Here is a 16,397-nt window from a genome sequence, read left to right as displayed (position 1 = left end):
AGTAACTCTCGCTGAAGAGTTTTCAGATGTCTCATAGCAGCTCAGCTATTTCAGAGAAACTCCGGCATATCTTGTTGTGCAATAAGTGCAGATTTTGTTGTGCTGTCACAAACTGCTTATATTTATTTGAAAGGATGACAGTTTAACTTTGGTGACAGTAGGATGTAGCCCGACTGGGGAGTCTTCATTTGTGTCATACTCTCCATGTTTATGTCGCTTTGTTGTTATTAATGGATGGCTTCCCCTCACAAAGGTTAATCTGAGTCTGTTAAGACTGAAGGGGACTCAGTGTTTAACCACAAAGTACATCCAAACTGGAATGAAAGGATTAGCTTAACCTCAGGTTAAGCTGTTCTCCAGAACACTACGATGCCGTGTTCAGCATTAATAACAGGGAATTTGTTCAATTCGAATTACAACTATATTTTGACCTAAAACAAGTCCACCATCATGTCATTTCAAATCATGTTATTATATGTGGGCATTCAGAAAATTGGCCTACACAATTTCAGTGTGCTTCTGATATAAAAACTGTGCTTTTGAAAAAGAATCACCGCATAGTACATAAATGTATCATGCATGAAGTGGTAGAGGTGCATTTAAAATCACAATAACAATCACCTAAAGGTTTTGTAAGGTAAAGATCCTGCAGCTATAAGCGAGCACTTGGTAACAGTGGGAAGAAAAAACTCCCTTTTCACAGGAAGAAACCACCAGCAGAACCAGGCTCAGGGAGGGGCGGGGCCATCTATCAGGACCGGTCGGCGGTAGGGGGTGAGGATAGACAAAAGACGCAGACTTATGATTAAATGCAGAGCGGTGTTTAAAAGTAAAAGAGAGTGAAAAATAATAAAACTGTGTTTTGTATAAAATGAAAGTAGATTTGATTTGGTGTGTGCAGTTACCACCAGCAGAAGCTGCAGATGCAACAGCGTTTGGGTTCCCAGAGAAGCCCACAGGAATTAAAAGAGTGCAGCCGACTTTAATAAATGTACTGTATTTCACTCATGCAGGGTCTGCCAGGTAATACTGGACCACAGGGGCAACGAGGACCCCCAGGACCAGTTGTAAGTCTGTTTTCTTATTAGTTGCACTGTGATTTTGTGTGAAAAATCCACTTGATCCCTCAGCTTTCAGCCATCTTTGTTCTCCATCTGCACCTTTTTCAGGGAGCACCAGGAGCACCAGGAGCTCCAGGACCAGGTGGGCCAACAGGGCCACAAGGGGATCAAGGAGTTCCTGTGAGTGAAAATGTTTTTTTTGTTTGTTTGTTTTTCGGTTTTGTTTTTTTGTTGTTGTTAAGATTAGTATGATACTGCATTTATCTGAGGACTTTGCAATGAAATATTATGACATGATGCGCTGTGTATGCTGAGAAAACACCTTATTGTCTGACCAGAACCATATTAACCAACCTTCACATAAACCTACCTACACAAAGTTTAGGAAGTGTAAATACACATTTTGGTTTTTTCCCTCATATTCAGATGTAATTAGTCCTTGAGGAAGTCTTGTTCTCTTCCACTTTATATTTCCCTTTTCCTCTGCTTTTGAGCAGTAATCAAACTAACATCACAACCTCTGCCAAGGAGGTCATGTTTTTGGTAGTGTGCATATTCAATTCAATTCAATTCAATTTTATTTATATAGCGCCAAATCACAACATAAGTCGCCTCAAGGCGCTTCATATGGGTCATGTTAACATGTTAACAAGAATTCATCTTACATCCACCAAGGTGCTTAAGGTCAACTTAATGATTTACTGGTCGCAAATTGAGAAGCCTTAAAACTTTTATTTTAGCTTTAATATCCGAAGTACAGTAAGTCAGACTTGTTTAGCCCTTTAGAAGAATTTGTGCAGGAAACATAATTTTAGATGAGGATGCTGAGGAGATGGTGTGGGGATCCATGCTTTGTGTAATGCTAACAGGAACAGATGATACTGTGGAGTCCTGTGACAGCTAATCTAGTCTTGGGTCAGCTTTGCAGGCCAGCAGCAAGTTTGGCTCAGACAGTAGGGCTATAAATCACTTCCTCTCTCCTCAACATATACCCAAAAACAGTGAGAGATCACATCTGGCAATTCTACGAGATACAGAAGGAGGGGGGGTAGCAAACACTTTATGAATGTACAAACATGCATCCATTGAATGAATGGAAAAACATTTTCCTTCCTGGCGTTTTATTAAACTTTGAGTTTCAAACTTTATCTCAACCAGAAATTACTGATTCAGTGTCTGTTCTGCCCCCTGCAACCTTTCACCAGTGCTGCAGGAGAATATTTTTCTTCTTAAACAAGTTGTTTAAAATAGCAGACAGTTAATTCTGGAGGGAAATTTACCACTTTGCTTCAGAAGTGAGTCCTAGAGTACTCTACCTGTTTGTCTGAGGTAGAACCTGGTACATCTATCCCACTACTCTGACAAATTAGATAAGAGACAGTTTCTTGAGCACAGAGTGAGCATAGAGTTTAAAAATGCAGAGAAGAAGGTCATTCTGCACTTTCTACAAATTCTTGCCTCGAGCATCTAATGTAAAACCCAAACTGTTCTGTTAGGGAAGACATGGTGCATCTGGAAATGCTATGTGCCATCTGTAAATATAGGGATTTATGAAGCTTTTTAATAGAGACTTAGAACAAAACATATGCATGGAGGTCTTTGGAAGGGAGAAGACTGAGTGAGAATCTAAATATGCTTTACTCCTTGATTGACTTGCATATTTGCCAAATCTCATTCTGGTTGTCAGTAGATGTTGAAACACGTCGTAGCTCTCGCCAACGTCCTGAGTTTGTGGGACTGAGACCAGATACAGTTTCTGGATGTGGTTTCCAGCTAGTCAACCACCTGAGGGGTTGACTAGCTGGCGTTTGCCAGTTATGAAAAGGAAAAAAAGGAACAAACCTAGTGGCTGTTTTATGAGTCCACATTTGAAGTCTTCGCAAGTGGACTTTCCTTCTCAGATAAAATGGGAAATATTTTGAGTGAAAAAACACCAACTCTGCACTTTGGAAAGACTCTTTGTATACATGACATGTTGGAAAGACACTTTTGATTGAGTCATAAAAGAAATTTGATTTATACCAGAGCTGTTCTTCTGTCTTTCTTGTGCTCTTTGGCACCTGATGAGATAGTCGACATTTATGTGCCCAGGAAGATTCAGAACCTCCAAACAGGCACGCAGCGGAGGTCCAGGAAGAGACTTTTATTGTTCAGACCTGCACTCCAATTCAGCCACTGTGTCAAATGTTGGCAAAGCCTTTTTATCATCTGTGGTATAATATGCATATAATATCCCAGGCCAGCATGCACGCATTTTCTCTATCCCTCTCAGCTCAGCCTCCCTCACACACACACAAACGCAGCCTGTCAGTTGGTGGTCAAGGACACGTTTTCCCAAGATAAACAAAACTCTATTCAAAAGCTGCAGCAGCATCACACTTATATTTATTGTATCAGCTCACGGTTCACGCGGCCATGAAATCTTTGTTTTTAATTTGCCTCTGATATGCAAGCTTGGCAGGTATTTCAGAGTATGCGCGTACCGTGTTCAGATATGCATCTCTGTGCTTTACAGTGTTGACATTGGAGGAAAGCAAGCCCATCCAAGACACAGATGATGCCCTCTGTTTGTGAGCACTCTAACTTTGGAGCTCATGAGTGTTATGGAAAGAAAACAAAGACTCTGGGCTCATTTTGTCATATTTTAGATGTATTTAGTTGTACTAGCTGTTATGTCAGAGATGAAAAGAGATGAAGAGATGGGGCTTGATAAGATGGGGACAGAAAAAGAGATGGCTGTGTGTGAGCATTCAGCCCTGTTGACTGTTTATTCTCCTCATGTGCTTTTATGTTCCAGGGTCCTGCTGGTACCAAAGGCGATAAAGGAGAAAGAGTAAGTCTTTCCACTGTTTTGCAGCTCTTTAGAGCAAATCCTGTTTTACTGGTTTTATTTTGCTGTGGAAATACAGTTATTTTTGCTGAAGTAAAACTTCTAACAATTACTCACTAATACCTCCCGCCCATGTTGTGGAGAAACCGCAGCGTACCGCAGCACGCAGTTCCTGTTCGTCTTTTTGCACAAACGTTCACTCTATTCCTCTTGCTCTCCCTCAGCCTCGTTTAAGGCGCACCAAATCAAATCAGTGTTCATGGTCCAAATTTGCAGCAGTGCAGGGTCTGTATTTCTGCTGACACGGGAAAGAGGCCGTCACCGCCGAGGGCTTGAGAGACACGCAACTTGCCAGCTTGAATCGAACCTGTAATTCCTGTTTCTGCTTCATTTTAAGCAACTATTGGGGACATTTGTACCCTGCTGCAGTTAATTTCAGTACAACATGACATGAAAGGCTGGGAGAAAACGTGCGAGAGGATTTTTTTTTCTTAGTGTATATTTGGGTGAGGTGGCCCAGTTGTGATGGTAGGAAAGCTCTAGTGAATTGTTTAACTCTTAAACAATACATTTTTAATGCAATGTTATTTTTAATGTGTATTCTTGCTCTTATATAAACAAACACCTGATGCTCATAGTCAGAGAGACAGAGGTTCAGATAATCTGACATTAGGGGGCAAATTTAGTAAGCAGGACAAATTAGCAAAGATGCACTCAGTCGAGTGCAAGGTAGCCAGTCCACTTCAATAATGATCCGCGTTTTATCGAAAGCAGCACACACTTCAGTAACAAAAACAAGCAGACCTGCTCATCGGCGGTGTATGTTTGCACAGCTGTTCTCTGGGTAAATCCGACAGCACAGGTGGAGCATCAGAATAACAGCTGACCAGCACGATATGTGAAAAAAGACAAAGAAATATTGTCAGATTTCCATCATTCGCAAGTACTGCGATTGATGCAGGTATTAATTAAAGTAATATTACATATTCTAAGATAAAGACATTAATCTACACATTTCAGATCTCTATGAGTCCTGTTGAATGCTGCATTTGGTACATAAAAGCTCTGATATTAGCTTAAAAACTACATGAAAGTTACGCTCTATGTGTGTTTGTAATGAGATTTCCCTTCCTGAGTTCTGATCTGTTTCATTAAAATACTTGTTTTTTGAAGACTAGAAATATGGGACCATGCTCATAGCCCTGAGCCATCTACCAGTGGCAATTACACATGAATCCTGCTCGTCCATATAAATGAGACATGCTTCTATTCTCTGTGAAATTTGATGACATTTGTGGTAAATTACAAGCTACAAACCTTTTAAATACTTTCCTCTCTAAATTTTTGCTCGGCAAAACTGACACAGTGCCTCTTAAGTAACTACTGACAGCCACTTTTTAAACAAAATGACAATATGAAAAAAAATATGATAAAGAAGATCATGATAAAAAAATCTTCCTGAGCAGGTAAAGTCCCGTGTCAATCAACAATGGGACAACATTTCTCTCCCAAAAGACCAACAGCTGGTGTCTTCAGTTCCCAGATGTTTATAGGCTGTTGTTAAAAGAAGAGGGGATGCTACACGGTGCTAAACATGCTGTTGCTGCTATCAAATTGCTAATATTTTTCCTAAAATAGTGAATACTTTTTAACATTTGATATTTTTTCTAGTTTTATTGGGAATAATATATGGGTTATGAGAGCCACAAATCATTTTACATGCAATACAACGTCCCAAACGTTTTGTTATTGGCTTTGTAATTTCATCTTTTTTGAGATGTAGTCTGGGTTGTTTTTCACACCTCCTGTGTCGTACTCCTCATGACAAGTTAACTGCTTAAAAAAAAAGAGATTAATTTTTAAAATACTATAGAAGCACACTCAACAAAGTTAGCCCAAATAATTAGTGTAATTAAATCTTGATTTATATTTAATCGTCCTGTTTTCACGTACTTGCTATGGTTCTGGCTTTCTGTTTTGTGTCAGTGTGGAGTAAAGGTGGAGTACACTCATTAAACACCCATAAAAAAACACCCGCCCACCACTTTATCAACGTCTGGTCTGGCAGCTTATGTCTGTGTGGTTGTGTAAAGTCAGATCCTACGAGCTCTGTGTTTGTTCTTCCAGGGTGATGTGCAGTCCCAGGCGGCTGTGCGAGCTATTGCACGTCAAGTGTGTGAACAGCTCATCCAGAGTGAGTAATCTCGATTTTTTACAGATTAACACGAGCATGCTTCATTACTTCTGATTTTTTTTTTTAAATAACAAAACATACATGAATGTCAAAAGTTAAATCTGGGTGTTTTCAAATCATTCAATCTCCACCATCTATTTCAGGCCACTTGTCACGTTACAACTCCTTCCTGAACCAGATCCCCATGCAGCCAGCGGTGTCAGTCCGAACAGTGCCTGGACCACCGGGAGAGCCGGGTAGGAGAGGCACCCCTGGTCCTCAGGGAGAGCAAGGTCCAGCCGGGAGGCCAGGCTTTCCCGGTACTAACGGCCAGAACGGGCAACCAGGCGAGAGGGGTGAGACATAAAGCTGTGCTCATGGTTAAAATCCGAGTTTGTTGACATTAGACAGCTCATGTCAACAGGCACACATCGGTAATTTTTTTTCCCCTTATCACTGCTATGGCTGAGGAGTCAACATCCCACATTTAACAGCATCAAAAAGACAGAAACTTGAGTATTTATTAGGCATGTGTTTGTGTGTAATATTTAGCAAGACATAAAGAAAAATACAGTCACAAGCCTTTGAAGTAATTTAACGTCTTTAAGACAGATAATAGGAATATTAGCTGCGAGATACACATGAAATAAAAACTGCAGTGAGAAAAGTAGAGCCCCTAGTGTGAGTTGCACTCTGGGTAAAATAAGTACCAATTTTCTGACTATGAGTACCATCAGATGAACCTGCCTGGTTCTGCTGTGCTCATTATTTCAGCTGTACATTGTCAGTGTCCAGACAGAAACCCGTCATCTCTGTGAATTATACATTACAAATGCTGAATTTTGAAAAGTTGCTTTAAACCCCCAAAAGCTCAACACATTGAGCTTCCATGTTTTTCCATGTCACTAATTATCAGTGAGAAAAAGAAAGGATTCGGGGAGGGGAAAAAAGCAAGAAATTCTCAAACCCGCCTGCTTGTTTGCTGTATTTTGTGGTCTGTGTAGGTTCCAGACAAACTCACAGTCAGCATCAGCGCTCCTGTGAGGTTCAGTCCAGGCCAGAAGACAGTAACTCTAATATCCATGAGGTCATTCCCCTGCCACGAGCCCTCAGAGGAGAAACAGCCTTTATGAGGCTCCATTCTCATCACGAAAACACGCAACCCACACTGAAGAACCACATGCTGAATGAGCCTGTGCACACACACACACACACACCCACACACTCACACGGAGAAGGCTTTGGAAAGCTCAGAGCGCTTGAACTTGTGTCAGGGAGTGTCAAGGTTCAGGTCTTTGAGTCTCCCTAATGACATTTATGATCTGTAGCCACTGGTCTACTACAAACACACTAATTTACTGTTTTATAGAACTGAAACCAGAGTAAGCATCCATTCTAAGATGTATGGCTTTCATATGAACAGATGGTGAGCGCAGGGCTACCAGAATCAGGCTCAACATTAGAATATTTTCAGTAAAATTGACAGACAGTGAGACAATGGAGTTGCAATCATCAAGTTACAGTCATAATGAAGCCACCGTAGTAGAAAACGCATTTTTATTTGAGGTAATGTCAAATGTTTTCCAGCCTCGTGGTGCTTACTTCCTTTTTATTGATGCGATTGATTAAGGCGGTCGTAAAAGCAGCACGGCAGAAAATCTGCACATTAGTTTTATGTGGTTCTTTAATATTAGAGTGTACAAAAAATATTCCATTAGGTCATTCGAACAGCTGCGCAGAGCAGACGTTGGGTTTATCATACATTTTATTGGGCTGATCACAGAGGCATAATTCATTTAGCAAATTTTCTATGAAAATATTCATATAATACAACGTTGGGAGAGCAAGTATTGGACAATTATACTCAGAAGCTTAACTACTGATAGAGACCGTAAATGTAAGACCTACTCATCCGAACAAACAAACAAAAGTAAGAGGTTGTGCCATATTATACATTGTTTGGTAATAGTGTTCAAACTTAACACTTGTGAAGGTGCAATGAACTCATGTTACAGTCTGTAGACACCTTTAGGTTTGGGACATTTTGGGAGGACGACTACAACAAATGAATGCTTGAAACTACAGTTAGGCTAATAATTTGCATTTTTGTATTTTTGGCTCCACCGTGGTGGATTCTAAGCCAAACAACCAAGATGGGAATTATTATTTGGAATGTTTTTTTATACACTGTACCTCATTTTTAGACAATCTAAAGTAATTGGACAGCTGAGTAAGGAGCGGATTCATGGCCTGGAGAGGCCCGTTCCTTTGTTATTTCATGAAAAATTGAGCAGACATATATGACATTAATTCACTGTTGAATTTGTATTTGATATTGTAAGTAAGGCTCAAAGAGATTGGCCATCATTAGACTTCAAAAACAAATGAACCTGTTTGAACATCAATAATCTGGTTCATTTGCCAAAAGGCATGAAGACAATTAAAATGCAGATAAAGTGCATTAAAAACTCATAAAAATGTTTTTATTTGGCATTTTTAATCAGGAATAAATAAAAAATATGGATCTTAAATATAACAGACAAATAAATAATAATATTGATAATAAATTAAATAACTCAGATGCAGTTGAAGTCTTTCAGATGTTCAGCTTTGATTCAGCAGGCTGAACAAAAAGATTGCATAAAAATGAGATGAGCTAAATCATTTTTTAAACACAATCCCTTCGTTTCAGCGGCTCAGAAGTAATTGGACAAATTAAATAACTGTAAATAAAATGTTTGTTTCTAATACTTGGGTGAAAACCCTTTGCTGGCAATAACAGCCTGAAGTCTTGAACTCATGGACATCACCAGATGCCGGGTTTCCTCCTCGATGCTCTGCCAGGCCTTTACTACAGTGGCTTTCAGTTGCTGTTTGTTTGTGGGCCTTTCTGTCTGAAGTTTAGTCTTCAGCAAGTGAAATGCATACTCAACTGGCTTAAGACAGTATGTATCTGAACACCTGTGCCACATTATCAGTAAACACGGGTTTCCAAGTACCACTGGCAGCCGTGCACGTTCAAGCCATCACACTGCCTCTGCCATGTTGTACAGATGATGTGGTATGCTTTGGATCATGAGCTGTTCCACACCTTCAACATACTTTTTTCTTTCCATCATTCTGGTGGAGGCTGATCTTGGTTTCATCTGTACAACAATATTTTTCCACAACTCTGCCAGCTTTTTTTTTTTTTAAGTCCAATCTACCCTTTTTTTTTTGCTGAGATTTATGAGTGACTTACACCTTGCAGTGAACCCTTTGTATTTACTTTCATGCAGTCTTCTCTTTATGGTAGACTTGGATATTGATACTCCTACCTCCTGTAGAGTGTTGTTCGCTTGGTTGGCTGTTGTGAAGGGGTTTCTCTTAAACATGAAAAAGATTCTGCGAACATCCACCACTCTTGTCTTCCATGGACGTCTAGGTCTCTTTGCTTGCTCAGTTCACCAGAACTTTCTTTCCTTCTCGGGATGTACCAAACTGTAAATTTTGCCATTCGTACTATTGTGGCAATTTCTCTGATGTTTTTTTTTCTATTTTCGCAGCTCATTTTTTACCTGCATGGAGAGCTCCTGTGACTGCATGTTGTCTGTTCACAGCAAAATCTTCCAAATGCAAGCACCACACCTCCAATCAACTCCAGGCCTTTCATCTGCCTAACTGATGACATAACAAAGGAATTGCCCACACCTGCCCATGAAAGAGACTTTGAGTCAATTACTTTTAGTCCCTTTACAAAGAGGTTGGAACTTGTTAAGGAGCTGAAATTCCTAAACCCTTCATCCAATTTGAACGTGGATACCCTCAAATAAAAGCTGAGAGTCCAAACATTATGTCCCTGTCCATTATATAATTGTAATTGTAATATGTTACAGCAAACCGGTAAAAAAGTATTATGATGTTTCCCTGCCCTTTGAGAAACATGTTGGTTCACCATCAGGTTCACCATTTACTCCACCTGTGCCTTCCCTCCTGCATATAAAGCTTATAAAGCCTTAATCTGTGCAGACACCCAAGAGGACAGATGTAAGATGTGAATTTATGTTTAAATGTGCATCTCTTTGTTGGTTTCCAGGTCTGCCAGGAGAGAAGGGAGAAAGGGGGACTCCAGGGGTTGGGACTCAGGGGCCTCGAGGACCACCCGGACCTCCTGGTAAGAGACGAGCCCGGGAATACTCAACACTCTCTCTCCAGCGTTCTCCAAGCTACACATCAAGGCGCTGTAGCTGCTTCGAAATCTGATCATTTGGCATCTTTCTGCTCCTGAACATTTCTTATTGGTGTTTTCAGCTGGAGCTACCGAATGGGAGATATTCACTGTGTTTCCACTGAATAAACCACAGCGGCTTCAAATATTGAAACAATGGAATTAAATGGCACAGAGACTTAATCTGCTTTGGATTTACTTTACTCTCTGTTGAATCGCTGTCTGAGGAAAGCAAGCAGGCATTTTGGACCATGAATATAATTCTCTGTATTGATTTCCCGGTACGCTTTGTGGAATTTGAGGCTCGTGTTATGAAAATATGTCAGTGCTGGGATTTTCTGTTTACTGCGATCAATACTTCTAGAACAAGCTGACAAAACTTTGCTGTGATCAGATAACTAAAAAAAAAGGAAGCCCAAACTTCAGATTTTGAAAAAGGAAGTCTCTTCTAAGATGAGGGTGCTGAGGGGAGGTGTGGGGATGGGAGGGCTCAGTCCTCATCCATTGTACTTTTCTGAAATATTTGTGGGATGATAATTTTAGCCCCTGGCAAAAGAAACTCCCATCCAAATATTGATTTCATATTTCTGCTGACTGCTGAAGTGAGTCCTGGTGGGGCAGTTTCTCCTGTGAAAACAGAAAACAGATGCCTCTGGCTCAGCGTGAGCAAAGAACTGTGTTATTCCTGCTCCTGCCCTCATGACATTCACCATCACCTTTCTTATCCACAAGTGACAAACAAACACTTGCTGCCTTCAGATCATGTTTTTCCAGCTAATAGAGGAGACAGGATTTAAAAGCCATTGAAGAGGTGATGGTACGGTGACAGGTTGTACACAGGCTGCCATTGTTAATTGTGTGGTTTTCCCTGTATTCCTTCACACCCAGCATCATCTGCTGAGAATCGTTTTACTGAATGTCAAACAAACACTTGGATTTTGGGAGTTTTTGTTGTTTTTTTAACCAGAAAACTTTCCTTAATCTTAAGGTTTGCCAGGTGAAGGACGGACAGGTAGCCAGGGCCCACCTGGTCGACCTGGTAACCCAGGGACACCGGGGAGGCCCGGGAATCCAGGGACCACAGGACCAGCTGGTCAGCCTGGATACTGTGATGCAAACTCCTGTTTGGGATACAACGTGGGAGGTAAATATCATTCAACTTCATGCATTGGTACCATTTTAAATAAAGGGTGTAGGATTTGGCAGAGGTACATAAAGCCTGACCGATATTGGATTTTTAGGACTGATACCAATATTTGTCAATTTAAAAAGCCAATATATCGGCCAAATGTTTTGGTTTTTTCAGACACACAAAACATAAGTAGTTGAGTTCTTACTAAGGTAACATGAGACTGCAGTTGTATCACAGTTATAAACAGAATGAAAGATGCATGTTGCTACCGTGATGTCACACATTTATTTCTTAGTTACAAAAAAGCAGACGTGATGAGGAGGGATGGATCTGACCGCACACTCACTGGCTACTGATGTGTGATTGACAGATAATCCTCAATATTGAATCATAGTATGACCAAGATTTACAAAGCAGACTTCACATTTTATTCAACATCAGCAAAGATGATTGACTGAACCTATAAAATCATCAGGAAAGAAGTCATGTCAGAAAGACGTTTTCCTGCAGACTTCAAAAGGAGCGGAAGTAATCCCAATATCCAACATCTTGTTACTCATGATTTGTTTTTCAGCTAAATTCTGGTGAAAATCGTAAATACAAAAATGCTTAACTGATATATTTAGTAATTGTCAGTTAGACTGATTTTCTTTGAATGCAATTAACAAAGTATAACTTAAAATTATGACTCACGATTGCAGTTACATTGGCAATACTGGTTCCCACGTGGAAGTAGTAGTACTTACAGGTTTCTACAGGGAGTGTTACTATGCTGTACTTGTTTTTAATGCTATTTTAAAGAGGTGTAAAAAAGTAATTCATAATTCCCAAAATAATTGTTATTGCACAAATGAAAAATGTCACTTTGATGAACCTCAATTTACATTCAGTATTCCTGTTTTCAGTGTAATCATTAGCTGTCGTAACCTGTCAGCTGCTTTAAAGCAGCAAATTCAGTCCCCATCATTGAGATGCCACTCTGATATTTAATGACTGGTTGGAACAAAGCTGCATTACAAAAACAGAGAACGAGGTGATCCACATATTTGTGTGTGCTTTGCTTTTCTGTAATAACTCTTTATCAAATCAAGGCAATGAAAAAGAAAGAGAGGTGCAGGAAACAAAAGCATCGGTGCAGTTGCCCTAATTTTCCTCCAGTATGGAAAAGCTAAAATTCCACATTCGATTTTAGGTTCAAATTATCAGCAAGAATCCAACTACAATGTTGTCTTATCCACACAAAAGGATCAACTGATTTCTCTTTAGGTTTAGTTATGTGTTTTTAATAGCTTCATAACAGAGCAGAACGTGTGCTGCAGACAAATGAATACAAAAGCACATTCATAAAAAGTGTGCATAGTAGGTGAGGAGCTGCCACCAGGAATCGAAATAACATCTTGACTGGAATATTTTTGTGACCAGAGTCAAAACATGAAATATCCAGACCTTACCAAAACATTCTTCACTGCTGTTTATCCAGACTTGCCCTGATTTGTCCTTCTGTATTCGAGCGATATTACTTTTATTCTGAGCAATTTGGTTTATTTTTATGTTCGCTAACTTGCTGCTCTAAGCAGCTTAAACAAAACCAGGCCTGTTTGGTCTTTATACGCCCTTATAAAGCATCTTTTATATGTGTAAAACACTCAAATATTGTTTTCACAGTGACAGCTGTTCCTGGCACAGTTATTGTTCTTGTAAAAGTGTTCGGAGAATTTGAGAGCTACCCGACTTTTATGGCTGTTCCACTGTGAAGTTTATACATTCATGTCCACACCGATGGATTAAGACGTTAGAAGGCCAAAGCTATTCATCTGTATTTAGATTTAATAAAATATGCAGTTGCACACACGTCTTTGACGACATTGAATATTCATACCGATGAGACCATTGCAGGGCTTTATAGGGTCTTGGGCCATCTCAGCTTGGACGTTACACGTCTAACAGACTCTGACAAGTTGCCCTGATGATGTATCATCGTCTAAAAGTAGCTGATAGATGAGACATTACTTCATCCATCAAACCAGATTTATTTTATAGTGATGGATTCCAGTCTGAATGGTGTCTTTTTGTACTTTATGACTTGCGAGAATCCTCAGCGCTAGTCCCAAATGTGCACAGATTAAACACAGCCTCCCTGACCACTTAAAATAAGTGTTTTTTTTATTTTATTTTAAAGCAAATAAAATGCGGCCTCAAACTGTGTCTTTGTGACAAGTAGAATTTATTCCTACATTTGTATTTGTCAACCTGAATAGTGTAGTTAACATATCATGGCTCAGTTAGTGCATTACACAAGGATCAGTGTCACGGCTTCAAGATGATATATGAGGTTTTTAACCATCAAATGTCAGCCATTACCAATCTAAATATATGGAAAAAGTATAAAATTTTACATCAAAAGATATATGTAAATTATTAACTTTAGTTTGGCCTAATTGATCTTATATCAAACAAGAGTGATTAAAGTCCTTTTCCCACATTCCTAAGTTGTTAAAATCTTGTAAAATACACTATTTGGATAAAAGTACCGGGCCACCTTCACGTTACGCCTACAGGAGCTGCTCGGCCATGTAAACTCACAGTGCACACTTTCTGTGCTGATGTTAATTCAAAGGGAGGTTTTTCAAAGTCTCCAAAGTTATTGAGTCAGCAGAGCGTCTGAGACTTTTACACACTGGCATTTGATGACCTCACTGTGTGACTTTACGTGATCTGTAACTATGTGGCTGAGTTGCTATGATTGATAAACCCTTGCAATTTGCAATAATCGCACTTGAAGCTGATGGGAAGAAACTTACTGCAGCACAGTTCCACGCTCAAATCCAGTGAGCTCTTCAGAACGACCCAAGCTTTCACGAATGTTTGTAAAGGAAGATTGCATGGTTAGGTGCTTGATTTCCTACACCTTTGGCAAGTCATTAAGAGGTGTGGCCCAATACTTTTTTGCCTACAACTAAACCAAAAGCTGCTTAGCTAAACATTAAGATGGTACAAAAGGCAGTCCAGCTGTCTTAAAACATACACACTTCACTGGGGTGCTGTTTGCCAAAATAATCTGGTGCATAGCCTTTAGAAAATGCACATTGGTTTATGGGCATTTTGAGATGGTGAAAGACAGGATGTTGTTACTTTTAGACAGAGCAATGCGAAGTGTTTCACACTATATGTTATGCTCAAGATCAGTTTAAACTGTTTGTTTATATTGATCTTGTAAGAAAAATATGTTTTATATAGATATAAATGGTGATGCATCAGAAAAACTGGCACAAGCTTCATGGGTCTCATTCTTTTAGAGCTATTTTTTGTATGTGTTGTATTTAACTGCAACAGATGTCTGCCGAAGATCTCAGTCAGGGTGACTCATAAGGCGTGTTTTCCTTGTCATCTGTTTTCCGTGTTAGAAATCTTTATTTGCACTTTCTAACATCCAGAAAGGTAAAATAAAGATCTGACACATTTTCTAAACATTCTCCAAACACTTTATAAAAATGTCACAGTGTTTATTTGAACTAATTTCTCAGTTTGTGCTTTTTGTTTCTCCTAAGAAGAAACATAGATTACAACACTGATATTTTTTTTCCACCTCAAAAGCCACATCGAAGCGGCTGAGGAAGCACAGTCGGTGTCGTTTATGAGGTTTAACTCTTTTGGTTCACTGGGTTTTCTTTCTGATATGAAGTAACATCTTCTCTCTGGTTCTTTTTTTCCTTCTCTCTCCTCCCTCTTCTCTCCTCCCTGCATCTCTCGTTCTGAAGTTCAACAGGATTATAGGAATGACTACTGAGGAGCATTCTTGAACCATGCTCCTCTCCTCCACCTGTGCTCACCTCCTCCTGCGTCCTCTTTTAAAAAGAAAAGACTAAATACTGAAGAAACTCCTGTTATTCCCTAAAGGCTGCCATATTTCCTGGGATGGATAAGTCCTGACACTTTTGAAGCTGTAGTCCCTGCAGCAGCGATTATCACATTTTTCTTCTCTGGAGACCTTTTGTTTTGTTTTGTTTTTTTAGCTATTTCTAAGATTTTTTTTTCTTTAGGGTTTTTTTAAAGGCACATCAGTTTAAAAGCAAGGTGGTTTTCTCATTTTAGAAATCGTTACGCCGTCGTTCGGTGCAGGTTTGTACACAAACACACCAGATTTTCAGACTTCATGCACCCGTGAGTAAAGTATTTTGATAAGAACTGCTTCATTAAACGAGTTATTTTCCCGTGTCGAAGGAAAAATACGAGCAATTTGACTCACTTTTCCACAAAAAACAGCCACCGCTCGTCGTCAACGGGACCACCTGTCGACAGATACTCGTGTATGCAAAGCTTTGCTGCCGCAGCCTTTGCTTCACCCTGCTTTAAACTCAGATCTCATAAAAGCTAATCTCATCTTTCAAAAGCCAGACAAATCAGCTAAACAGTGATGGATTGCTTTGATGCTGACTGGCTGCTTTCATTACTGAACATCCCAGCTATTAGTGCATCTCAGTTTCTGCAAGATGGACAGAAAATCTCAGTTTTTACGCCTGATATAATGTGATCATTTTCATTCCTGGAAAAATAATCACATCTGGGCGATACTGGGGCAGAGATTAGATCTGTCTTCAGTTCCATTAAACTACTTCCTTATTAACCCAATCTTTTGGACTCTGTCCCGGGTCCTGAATCTGCTTCTGCAGAGAAGTCATTTCACCATCAAAGAAGTAAGAATTGTTGACTGGTTGAAATGATTTTAACCTGCTGTGAAGCTATTTCTGAATCTGTGCATGCCTCACTTTCCCACTGTGCTTCTTTTATACCGTACTCTTGTGTTGGCCTTAACCTCGCGCCACGCTCTCCTGTAGTACTGGCTTTGTGTTCGCTGTGCTGATGCAGAACCACTCCGACTGATCCTAAATATTCCCACCACCCCAGTTCAAGCTTTGCCTCATGGCGCCTACCAGCCCTACAGTCCTCCCTACAATCAGCCACACCACCCTGCTGCAGAGGCTTACGACAACCGA

The 16,397-nt window shown here is 39.9% G+C and overlaps 1 protein-coding gene across 1 annotated transcript in view; it reads left to right on the top strand.

Annotated features, from left to right (window-relative positions):
• col14a1a (collagen, type XIV, alpha 1a) overlaps positions 1–15,757 on the top strand; it is a 151,839-nt gene extending 136,082 nt beyond the window's left edge. The window contains exons 40-47 of the mRNA XM_013913665.1: positions 1,014–1,067; positions 1,170–1,241; positions 3,859–3,894; positions 6,019–6,085; positions 6,229–6,420; positions 10,140–10,217; positions 11,260–11,415; positions 15,162–15,757. Of these exons, the coding sequence (XP_013769119.1) occupies positions 1,014–1,067; positions 1,170–1,241; positions 3,859–3,894; positions 6,019–6,085; positions 6,229–6,420; positions 10,140–10,217; positions 11,260–11,415; positions 15,162–15,190 (684 nt within the window). The 3' untranslated portion in view covers positions 15,191–15,757. The remainder of the gene's footprint in view (positions 1–1,013; positions 1,068–1,169; positions 1,242–3,858; positions 3,895–6,018; positions 6,086–6,228; positions 6,421–10,139; positions 10,218–11,259; positions 11,416–15,161) is intronic.
• The last annotated feature ends 640 nt before the right edge of the window (positions 15,758–16,397 follow it).

The sequence above is a fragment of the Pundamilia nyererei genome, unplaced genomic scaffold (genome assembly GCF_000239375.1).
Source record: "Pundamilia nyererei isolate P.nyererei 1_Seehausen unplaced genomic scaffold, PunNye1.0 scaffold00144, whole genome shotgun sequence".
In the NCBI taxonomy this organism is placed as follows: domain Eukaryota; kingdom Metazoa; phylum Chordata; class Actinopteri; order Cichliformes; family Cichlidae; genus Pundamilia; species Pundamilia nyererei.
This window is presented reverse-complemented; position numbering and strand designations above follow the sequence as displayed.